Below are 12,240 nucleotides of genomic sequence, written 5' to 3' on the forward strand. Positions count from 1 at the left end.
GCAAGCTGCTTCTTTCCGAAAGTTGTCATGAGGGGCCTGGTACACACAAGTGCTTGTCAGGTGTCAGTGTGTCTGCAGATCCCTGCAAGATCTTGTTCAGGTGCAGATTTGCGTTCAGTAGGTCTGGTGGGACCTAAGATTCCCATTTCTGATGAGCTCCCAGGGTGTTAGCTACTGTAGGTTCATAAAGCTCACTTAGAGTAGCATGAATCCAGACCAGGGATTCCCCCAGGGGTTACTCCCAGGTTTAACTGAGTCAGCATGTCCTGGGGTGACAGTTCTTCGACTGCCTTGTAGAGCAGCAACAAACATTTACCGGTGTTTTTATTTCTGGGTGAATAGCCTCTGGTGAGCTAAGAGAAAGTTACTTTCCTGATTTGAGGAATCAGGAAAACCTCAAGTTCTAGTTGTTGGGTGTAGAAACAGGTCCAATATTTTGCTAACTCTAAGCAATTGATCATCCGATTGTTGCATAACAAATTATTGCTGCAGTTAGTGACTTAAAAGAGCCACTTTAGGGACTTCCCTGGCGGTCCAGTGGTTAAGACTCCATGCTTCCAATGCAGGGGGCACGGGTTCAATCCCTGGTCAGGCAACTAAGATCCTGCCTGCTGCACGGCATGGCCAAGAAAAAGAGCCACTTAATTTTGCTCATGATTTTGTGGAACAGGATTCCAGTAAGGGCTTGACTGGGTGGTCCTTGCTCAGGGTCTCTGAAACGGTTGTAGTCAGACACTGGCCCAATTGGGCTGGAGGTCCCTGATGGCGCACTTAAGTGGCGGGCAGTGGGTGCTGGCTGTTGACAGGGAGCTCAGTTGGGGTTGACACTGGTTCTAGCCTTGGAAGCCACGCGGCATCACTTATGCCACATTTTATTTGTTATAAGCACGTCACGAAGGCCAGCTCACATTCCAAGGGACGGGAATCGTGCCCATCTTCAATCCACCACAATTCCCACCTCCAAATTGAATAGTCAGGTGGCATTTTACTTGCTCTCGGAGCGCAGGCATAAGACTTACATGTGCCTTTTCATGGGCACAAGGACCCTTTCTTGTGGTCCATTGATCTACTCTGCTGATTCCTCACCAAGGGAGAGCCACGGTAGAAATCTGTTTGGGGCCCAGGTAGAGAAGGCCAGAGCGTTCGTCGTGGAAGAAAGGTGCTCAGGAATGGCGTCAGCAGCCACATTTGGCTTCTATCCTCTAATCGAGGTTCATTCTGAAAGTCAGAAATCACTTTATATGAAGCCGGAGATACCGAGGGCATGAATTAAACTTTACAGCCCTCTGCTCTGCTGGTCAGACTACAGGTCAAAATTCTCCAGCAAAGATGGAGCTTAAATGAAGTAGACTGTAAGGTCCACATTACTCATCGTCATTCTAATATTGCCTACTACTGTTGAAAGTTTCCTTCATTAACATGTGCTTTGCTGCTTCTTAAAATAGTTCCATAACCAAACGCCGCAGTTCTGCAAAGCATGATGAGAAAGGTTCTTTGATCATGCTCATTACTGAATATTTTTAGCAGAGCAATAATTAGGATTTGGAGGAAGCTGGGTGCCTCATTATGTCAGCAGAGGGCTTGGCTTCTTTCAGGGACCTACCTCCCAACCAGCCAAAGCAAATCTCTCCCCAGCCCCAACTTTCAGTTACTCAGCCACAGAGACTTCACCCTGTGGCTTCAAAGAAACGGTGAGCTCATGTCACCAGTGTCTGAGTGACTTGCTAAAATCAGTTAGTGGCTAGAGAATCTCCTTAACATTTCAGCCGGCAGTGGTTGTGAGTGAAATGCCTGCCTATTGAAAGACGGGATATCCTCCTCACCAGGAAGCTCCCTGCTGCCCTCACCAAGGTGAGGATGCTGTCTCAGGCCCCCTGGCTTGGGACCTCTCAGGGATCTTTGCCCACTAGAGCCCCGTGCACAGTTGGGTGCTATTTATCTCCATGCCTTTATATGTCGGCACCCTCTACCTTCTACTTAGTTTTCTATTTGAGTCCGCTTTCTTAGAAGGTGCTAAAAGAAGTTTCTGACCTCGGGGCCAACCCCAGCTCTGCCCTCTGAGCCACAGTATATTAGAAACTGGATGCTTTGCCTGTGACAGCGGGGCCGCCCTGCTGCTGATACTGTCAATGTGCAGATGGTGGCGAAGGAAAGCTCCAAAGGGACGCCCTGGTTGGGGCTAGAAGGCTGACAAATTCACCACTGTCCATAGATCCGAGAGAACTGGGTTTGGAAAGGCACTTAGACATCAGTGTTCATCTAGTCACTCATTCAACAAATATTCCTGGTGCCTGCTTGTCACCCAGTGCTGAGGATACAGACGAGAAGAAGGCAGGAGCGCTGCCTTCCCTCAGGCAGCTGATGGTCAGGTGGAAAAGGCAGTTATGGAACAAGCTGTCTGGGAATATTTGAAGGAAGAGAGCAGTGGACCATGGGCGAGAATTGTAAGCAGGAAGACCCAGTCTGGGGTTTGAGAGATTTCCTTGAGGAAGTGATGCTAAAAGTGAACCCCAGTGGATGGCCGGGAGTTAACCAGGTGGAGTGTATGTGGCAGAGTGAGGGGAGGGGGCAGCCCTTGGAGGACACTCAAGTCCAGGGCCGCTGGGCCAAGGCAGGGCCAGCCTGTCGCTCAGCTCCACAGAAAACAGTGAGAAGAGCGCCCGCTGCATCTGTGGAGCACAGCGCCCGCTGCATCTGCGGACCACAGCGCCCGCTGCATCTGCGGAGCACAGGGGCCTTGGCTTAGGGAGTGAAGGGGGAACGCGGGTCTGAGATGAGACTGGAGAGAAGCACAGGGAAGAGAGAAGGCAAACTGCCTCAGAGTCAAGTTAAGGATTTGAATCCAAATACAAAGGACGGTAGAAAGCCAATGAAGGATGTTGAGCAGGTATCTGACTTATATTTTGAAAGACTGCTCTGCGGCTCTTGCTACGTGGAGAGTAGATTGAGGGGACAGAAAAGCGACATCCCTGGAGACTGGTTTTGAGGCTCTTGCTGTAATCTGAACAAGGTGGGGTTAGATTGGTTTAGATGGAGGATGGAGGAAAGTGGGTGAACCAGGGAGACATTTAGGAAGTAGATTGGTGAGTAGAAGGAAATTGATTGGACGTAAGGAGTGAGGGAGAGGGAAGCGGCACAGGTGAGGCCGAGGTCATCTTGTGCAGCCACCTCATTTCTCAGCTTCAGAGGCTGAGGTTAAGTAACTTGCCTTCTGAGGCTTGAGTGACTTGCCCAAGTGTACAAACGGAGGACCCAGCACCCTCGTCCCTAGGCTCTGTCCATCATGCTGTCTCATGCCTGATATCTCTGACTGAGTGACCATTATCATATTAGAAAGATCTCAATTGCCAACACATCATTTCAGTTGACAACAGAAGTGCAAGCATAAACCAGATTCTTTTCAAAATTTTAATTTTATATTGGAGTATAGTTGATTAACAATGTTGTTAGTTTCACGTGTACAGCAGAGTGATTCAGTTATGCATATACATGTATCTATTCTTTTTCAAGTTCTTTTCCCATTTAGGTTATTACAGAATATTGAGTAGAGTTCCCTGTGCTGTACAGTAGGTCCTTGCTGATTATTTTAAATATAGCAGTGTGTATATGTCAATCTCAGTCTCCCAATCTATCCCTACCCCTGGTAACCATAAGTTCATTCTCTAAGTCTGTGAGTCTATTTCTATTTTGTAAATAAGTTCATTTGTATCATTTGTTAAGATTCTGCAGATAAGCGATATGATATTTGTCTTTGTCTTACTTCACTTAGTATGATAATCTCCAGGTCCATCCATGTTGCTGCAAATGGCATTATTTCATTCTTTTTGATGGCGGAGTAATATCCCATTGTATATATGTACCACATCTCCTTTATCCATTCATCTGTCGATGGACATTTGGGTTGCTTCCATGTCTTGGTTCTTGTAAACAGTGCTGCAGTGAACATTGGGGTGCATGTATCCTTTTGAACCATGGTTTCCTCCAGATATATGCCCAGGAGTGGGATTGCTGAATCATATGGGAACTGTATTTTTAGTTTTTTAAGGAACCTCCGTACTGTTCTCCGTAGTGGCTATACCAATTTATACTGCCACCAACAGTGTAGGAGGTTCCCTTTTCTCCACACCCTCTCCAGCACTTACTGTTTGTAGACTTTTTGTTGTTGTTGTTGTTAAAGAGGAGCGTGTTTTGTTTATTTATTTACTTTTGGCCATACTGCACTGCACGGCTTGCAGGAACTCAGGTCCCTGACCAGGGACTAAACCTGGGCCATGGCAGTGAAAGCCCAGACTCCTAACCACTTGGCCACCAGGGAACTCCCTGTTGGTAGACTTTTTGATGATGGCCATTCTGACTGGTGTGAGGCGATATCTCATTGTAGTTCTGATTTGCATTTCTCTAATAGTGACGTTGAGCGTCTTTTTCATATGTCTCTTGGCCACCTGTATATCTTCTTTGGAGAGATGTCTATTTATGTCTTCTGCCCATTTTCTGATTGAGTTGTTTTTTTGATATTGAGCCACATGAGCTGTTTGTAAATTTTGGAGACTAATCTCTTGTCAGTCACATTGTTAGCAAATATTTTCTCCTATTCTGTGGGTTGTCTTTTCGTTTTGTTTATGGTTTCCTTTGCTGTGCAAAAGCTTTTGAGTTTCATTAGGTCCCATTTATTTGTGTTTTATTTCCATTACTCTAGGAGATTGAAAAAGATACTGCTGCGATTTACGTCAAAGAGTGTTCTGCCTCTGTTTTCCTCTAAGAGTTTTATAGTATCCAGTCTTACATTTAGGTCTTTAATCCATTTTGAGTTTATTTTTGTGTATGGTGTTAAAGGATGTTCTAATTTCGTTTTTCTACATGTAGTTGTCCAATTTCCCCAGCACCATTTACTGAAGAGACTGTCTTTCCTCCATTGTATAGTCTTGCCTCCTTTGTCCTAGATTAATTGACCATAGGTGCATGGGTTTATTTCTGGGCTTTCTATCCTGTTCCATTGATCTATGTTTCTGTTTTTGTGCCAATACCATACTATTTTGATGACTGTAGCTGTGTAGTATAGTCTGAAGTCAGGGAGCCTGATTCCTCCAGCTCCATTTTTCTTTCTCAAGATTGCTTTGGCTATGCAAGGTCTTCTGTGTCTCCATACAAATTAAATTTTTTTTTTGTTCTAGTTCTGTGAAGAATGCCATTGGTAATTTGATAGGCATTGCATTGAATCTGTAGATTGCCTGGGGTAGTGTAGTCGTTTTAACAATTTGATTCTTCCAATCCAAGAACATGGTGTATCTTTGCATCTGTTTGTGTCATCTTCGATTTCACCAGATTCTTGTCTTTCATAACATTTGTGACTTCCTTATGGCCCTGTATTGGTACACCCAAATACATCTTTGAGGACTTTAAGGAAGTTCTATGAAAAATTGGCATCCTCTGTGCTTGTTTGTTTTTACTCAGTCCCACAGAGTCTAGATGAAAGGGCCTTTGAGTGGTGAAACCATCATTCAGAGTAGATTGTTCTTAGAGAGACAAAATCATCTAGCAGCCCCTGGGCATGTCTTTCAATCAGAGACAACAAAAATAGTCCACCCTTTCTCTTATCGTTCACTGTAATGTGACGCAGAACTCCCAGGGGAAGAAGGGGAGTTGCTGTGATCTAATTCGTTGACTCGGTTGTTATTCTCCATTCACTTATTCATTTAATTTGCATTTATTGAGCACTTGCCATGTGCTGGACACCAGGGCACTGAGCTGGGTGCTGGGAATGCAAAGATGATCAAGGCACAACCTGTGCTTTCAAAATGTTCCGTTTCTACAAGGAGAAGGATATCTAAAATACTTTTGTTAATGGAAATCAAGTTTATATTCTAAGTGCTGTGGTTTCTGCCTGGTGATGTCAGGAAAGACTTCGCAGAGGCATAGCCTTGAACCCGGACCCTGTAGGAGGAGGAGCAACTCTGCAGACGCTGTGGGCAGGGAAGGGGGATCTGGGGCAGAAAAGAAGGGCGTGGCATGAGCAAATGTCGGGAGACAGGTGAGCGCCTGGTGCATCCAGGGAATAGGTCTAGGATGACGAACACACAGTGTTTATGGCAGGGAGGGAGTGTCCGGAACTGAGCCTGGCAGAGTCAGCTGGGGCCAGATGTGAAAGCCTCACTGACCCACCTAAGAGCTGCCACTTTGTCCTGGAAAGGAGGGCCATTCAAGAAGAGGGGTCACCCGGGGCCACCTTAGTTGTTTTTCTTTATTCTGTCTTTCCTATTGGAACAGGAATGTTTGTTCCAACGCAGAGAACGGAAGGCATCTCAACATCAGACATCATCACCAGGATTGTCCGTGACTATGATGTTTATGCCCGACGCAATCTCCAGAGAGGGTACACAGCCAAGGAACTGAATGTCAGCTTTATAAATGTAAGTGTGCCACCGCGTACCCTCTGAGGTCCAGCACGTCACACTGCTGCGAACACTGTCTATTAATCACTTACTCTACGCCACGTGGGATTCTTGATGTTTGACATTTGTCTCATCCAATCCATGTAACAGCCCAGTGATGTATTATTATCCCCGTTTTGTAGATGGAGAAACCAGTGTCCAAAGGGGTAACATAAGTTGACCGAGGCCCACAGGTAGCGAGTGAGCTTCACATTTTCTAAAGGAGCTGCCTCGCCTCCCTCTCTTCACCCCAACCTCCCCCTTTAGCGTTCTCAGACTTGGGTGAAGGATTTCCGGGAGATCTGCCCTCACAAAAGGCAAGAGTTGTCTTCTGCTCAAAGGGAAGGAAGGAGGGCAGAGGCAGTGAAAAGCTAAACCCAGAGGAGATGCTTTCTTGTTTTAACATTTTACAACTTTCATTTTATTAAGGCCTTACAGATGCTCATTAGGAACGTTAACAGCCGCTTTTTTTTTTTTTTTATTGTCCAGAGAAATTACAGCTGCTTAAATAAAGCTCAAAGTCTCTGGCTTCCTTTTGTATTTCTGCCGTTTTGTTCCCACAGAGCTGCTGTTAGTTTAATAATAGAGCAACTGTTAAAACAATGTTTAAAACAAGCTGTTAAAAGGCAAAGAGGGCAGCCCAGTTGCTGGAGGTGATGCTCGTGAGTCTGGAAGACTGTATTGGCCTGGACTCCGAGGCGCTCGTGGAGTTGAGTAAAATAACTCTCCGTACATATGGAATTTCCACCCCCCGAAACAGATACTGTCCAAGAGCGATTTTTCTACAAAACCAGATGCTTATATGTATGTGCAGCCAGTTATCCAGCAGCTTACACAAATCGATCATCCGTGCCTCCGAATGAGGAAGGGTTCAGGAATCAGAAGTCAGTCATTATTAGTTGTCCTCACGAGGCAGGGAGTGTTGGGAGTCCAGGCTCTGTGGCTTCGTACAAACTGGGCAACAAAATGGAAAATGTCGGGTTCAAGTGGCACCAGATCAAGTGGCTGAAAAGAATTCCGTCCAAGTGGTTATTTGGTATCTTATAGAGCATAAAGCCCTGGTTATTTCAATAAATTAAACTGTCTGTTCTTTTCAATTGAATTCAGTAGCCCATCCAAGCGTGTGGAGGCATTTCCAAAAGTTATTGCTCACGCTCTTTCAGCGGCCTGTGGATAAGCCGCTTAGCTCAGGGAACCGTGTAGTCAGCGTGGATGAGCCCGTTGCTTTTCTGTGACAACAAACCTGGCTGCGGCTCAGGGAGAAAATCTAATGTGTTGGATGGGCATGTAGATGAATCAGAACCTCAGAGGCGGCAGGAACCTGTCGCCCAGCCCAAGTCCCTGAATTCAGAAGTGAGGAAAGCTGAGCTCAGAGAGGGATGTGGCTAAAGTCCTTCAAGCAAAGTAGAGGTGGAGGCAGCAGCGGCCTCCCAGCCTTTTGGCTCGTGGTCCAGTGCTCGCTCTAGTGTTCCGTGCTGCTCCTGAGAGCTGCATATAGATAGTAACCATGTATTATGTATAGCTGGCTGGCAGCACAGGTAGCTCACACCCCAACCTGAGGCTGCAGTAAGGTTTGTAAAGTCTAGATCAGGGAATCCTGACCCAGTTTTGTAATATTGTACCTGGCTCAAAAAATTCTGAAATATGAAATAGACTTCAGTTCCATATAGTGAAGAAAAGTGATAAACCTTATTACCTCTCCAGGAGAAAATGTTTTATGATTGCATGGAGGAAAAGAGCCTTTGTTTCATCTTATTTTCATGGTTTTGATTCCATTCTCACCAGGTAACGTGATTAAATGCCTCTGCGGCGTAATAGTGATCAAAGAGCCAACACACACTGAAGCTTCTACTAAATGCCAGGCTTTGTGCCAAGCACTTTACATGCATTATCTTACCTAATTGTTACAGCACCCCTATAGGGTAGGGACGATAATTATCCCTATTTTACAGATGAGAAAACTGAGGTTTAGAGATGACACGTGACTTGCCCAACGTATGTGCCTTCCAGGCACAGAGGTATAGCAATGCTGCATAAAGGCTATGAACAAAATCCCAGTCCAGAGAAGCTATCAGAACAAAATCTTCCTTCGTTACCAAGGAAACTGATGCAGTTCCATTAGCTTAATGGCAAATATCGTGACAGTGACAATTTTAGTATGACACGTGGGTTCTGAGGCCCAGCCAATATTTCAACCAATATCGGTTTTAACAATGTCCCAGTAAAATAGGGAGCTCAGGTAGCTTCTGAGTGGCCATTCTATGTACAATTCGTATTTCTGTCTAAGTCTCAGGAGAATTGAGGGGCTGTATTCACCCAGTATCTCTCCGTAATAAAGGGCAAATGTATACTTTTGGTTCTTCTCTTATATAAGTGAATTCAACTCCAATATTTACAAGAAAGAGAACATTAAAACCACTTGTACTTCACTGTACACATTCAAGTAGACTAACGAGAAGTGACTTTTCTTCCGAGACGGCCTTCCTGTCAATCCAGCCCTTGGGAAATAGCATCCTGACTCTTCAGGTTAAGAACACACATGAGCTGAAATAAAATATGACCCTTCTGTGAATGACTGATCTCTCCCATGCCCTCTTGGATAAATCCATTTCTTTCTCCTTTAATTTTGGACCAGGAGAAGAAGTACCGCTTCCAAAACCAGGTAGACAAGATGAAGGAAAAGGTCAAAAACGTGGAGGAAAAATCAAAGGAATTTGTAAACAGAGTGGAAGAAAAGAGTCATGATCTAATTCAAAAGTGGGAAGAGAAATCGAGGGAATTCATTGGCAACTTCCTAGAACTGTTTGGGCCTGATGGAGCATGGGTATGTAATTATTTCACTTGGCCCTGCAGTAATGGGTGTTTTCAGTTTATCCTCCTTTCCAAGGAACTACTCAAGGGTTCCCTTATCTCAGTCCAATATGTGGCCTCCACTTGGAGCATGAGCCCGAATGACTTCAAGTCTACGTCACTTCCTTAGTTTCTGCATTTCCTCTCAGTATGGCATCCAGTAGTGCCCAAAGCCAGCTCTGGTCTCTATTTCTATTTCTTATCCAGAGTTTGAAGCCACTTGGTAGTCATTGAATGTCTGTTACCGCAGAGGTTGGTTCCGTAGCTCATCCCAGTCTCCCAGTTGGATGGTAAGGGTGAAGTGGGTCAGTGGCATCATGGAACTTGACCCGCTTGTAAGTGGGTCAGTGGTATCATGGAACTGATGCCTCTTGGATCAACCAGAGGAGGAGGATGCAAAAGAAATGCAGCTGCCTTGATCGCCTTTGGTTGTCAGGAACTCCTCTTTCATTGGTTGGAAGAGAGAAAGAAGAGGTAGGACTGTCTCTGTACTTATCATGCCCTGATTTGCCCCCTTTTCTCCCCCATGGTATGTATGTGCTGGGATAGGCATAAAGGTGTTGAGGGACCGCGGCCATGATCTGAATCTTAAAACTAAGACAGAAAATGTAGACAGGGTCTCTTGCCTAAATTCTATATGGAATTCTGAGTGAAAATTATGGAAAGGGAAAAGAAAATTCTGGAAACCGCCTTCTACTCCAGTGGTATTTCTGTTGTGCATGCACTTCCAGAGTAAATAACCAGTATTATCAGCAGAGTTAATGAGGGTTCTATGAAAAAGATAGTTTCTTAAAATTGAAGTATAGTTGATTTACAATGCCATGTTAATTACTGCCGTACAGCAAAGGGATTCAGTTGTACATATATATACATTTATTTTTAATATTCTTTTCCATTATGGTTTATCATAGGATACTGAATATAGTTCTCTGTGCTATACAACAGAACCTTGTTGTTTATGCATTCTGTATATAAAAGCCTACATCTGCTAACCCCAACCTCCCACTGCATCCCTCCCCCAACACCCCCCGCCTTGGTAACCACCAGTCTGTTCTCTGTGTCTGTAATTCTGTTTCTGTTTCACAGATAGGTTCATTTGTGTCATATTTTAGATTCCACATATAAGTGATGTCATATGGTATTTGTCTTCCTGATTTACTTCACTTAGTATGATAATTTCTAGTTGCATCCATGTTGCTGCAAATGGCATTGTTTTGTTCTTTTTGTGGCTGCGTAGTATTCCACTGTATACATATACATCATCTTTATCCATTCATCTGTCAGTGGACATTGATTTCCATGGCTTGGCTATTGTGAATAGTGCTGCTATGAACATTGGGGTGCATGTATCTTTTTGAACTAGAGGAGTTTTGTCTGGATATATGCCCAGGAGTGGGATTGCTGGGTCATATGGCAACTCTATTTTTAGTTTTCTGAGGAACCTCCATACTGTTTTCCACAGTGGCTGCACCAACTTACATTCCCACCAACAGTGTAGGAGGGTTCCTTTTTCTCCATACCCTCTCCAGCATTTGTTATTTATAGACTTTAGTGATGGCCATTCTGACCGGTGTGAGGTGCTACCTCAATGTAGCTTTGATTTGCATTTCTCTGATAATTAGCGATGTTGAGCGTCTTTTCATGTGCCTCTTGGTCATCTGTATATCTTTTTTGGAGAAATGTCTACTTCGGTCTTCTGCCCATTTATGGATTGGATTGTTTGTTTTTTGTTATTGAGTTGTATGAGCTGTTTGGAAATTAAGCCCTTGTTGGTCACATTGTTTGCAAATATTTTCTCCCATTTTGTAGGTTGTCTTTTCATTTTGTTTACGGTTTCGTTTGCTGTGTAAAAGCTCACAAGTTTAATTAGGTCTCATTTGTTTTTGCTTTTATTTCTATTGCCTTGGCAGACTGACCTAAGAAAACATTGGTACAATTTATGTCAGAGAATGTTTTGCCTATGATCTCTTCTAAGAGTTTTATGGTGTCATGTCTTATGTTTAAGTCTTTAAGCCATTTTGAGTTTATTTTTGTGTATGGTGAGAGGGTGTGTTCTAATTTCATTGATTTACATGTGCTGTCCAACTTCCCAACACCACTGGCTGAAGAGACTGTCTTTTCTCCATTGTATATTCTTGCCTCCTTTGTCGAGGATCAATTGACTGTACGTGTGTGGGTTTATTTCTGGACTCTGTTGTGTTCCATTGATCCATAGGTCTTTTTTTGTGCCAGTACCACTCTGTTTTGATTACTGTAGCCTTTGTCGTATTGTCTGAAGTCTGGGAGGGTGATGCCTCCTGCTTGGTTCTTTTTCTTCAGGATTGCTTTGGACATTCTCGGTCTTTTATGGTTCCACATAAATTTTAGGATTGTTTTAGTTCTGTGAAAACTGTCATGGGTAAGTCGATGGGGGTCACATTAAATCTGTGGATTGCTTTGGGTGGTACGGCCGTTTTAACAAGATTAATTTTTCCAATCCAAGGGCATGGGATATCTGGAAAGTGATCGTTTTAAAGCTAACTAACTTTCCTTTTACAACAAAAAGGAACGATTCCATTTGATTTTCCCGATTTTAAGTAGCCTAGATTTCCTATTATGACGTGAGAAGTCTCTAACAAAATTCACTTTGGCTTTATTTTATTGATGGGCTGTCACTGCTGAGTCTCTGCTCATTTGAGCTGGTTCATTATGGGATTATCTAAAACACTCCAATAGAAAGAAGAACAATGTTTGAGAAGTTACAAGAGATGCCTTGCTTAAAGCCTAGCAGTCTCTAAGTGATTACAGAGGCAGCTGTCATAGGCCAACCATGTCTTGTTGGTTGAGTCTGAGAGGGGTGGAGGGTTTGCAAGGGGCTGCTTGAGCCCTTGATGACTTCTAGAAGGAGCTTGTAAGAGTGGGGGAGCTAAGGGTTGGGTTCCTTTTCGTTTTCCCTGGGTTTCAGCTCAGTTCACTTTAATTC

The 12,240-nt window shown here is 44.1% G+C and overlaps 1 protein-coding gene across 6 annotated transcripts in view; it reads left to right on the forward strand.

Annotated features, from left to right (window-relative positions):
• Positions 1 to 12,240, forward strand: part of PCYT1B (phosphate cytidylyltransferase 1B, choline) — a 168,159-nt gene that overhangs the window by 118,718 nt on the left and 37,201 nt on the right. For 5 of the 6 annotated variants that reach the window (XM_060292701.1, XM_030851302.2, XM_060292705.1 and 2 more), the window contains 2 exons: positions 6,265 to 6,407; positions 9,064 to 9,252. In XM_060292701.1, the coding sequence (XP_060148684.1) occupies positions 6,265 to 6,407; positions 9,064 to 9,252 (332 nt within the window). The remainder of the gene's footprint in view (positions 1 to 6,264; positions 6,408 to 9,063; positions 9,253 to 12,240) is intronic. The other variant, XM_060292704.2, reaches the window with a different exon arrangement.

The sequence above is a fragment of the Globicephala melas genome, chromosome X, assembly GCF_963455315.2.
Source record: "Globicephala melas chromosome X, mGloMel1.2, whole genome shotgun sequence".
Classification (NCBI taxonomy): Eukaryota; Metazoa; Chordata; class Mammalia; order Artiodactyla; family Delphinidae; genus Globicephala; species Globicephala melas.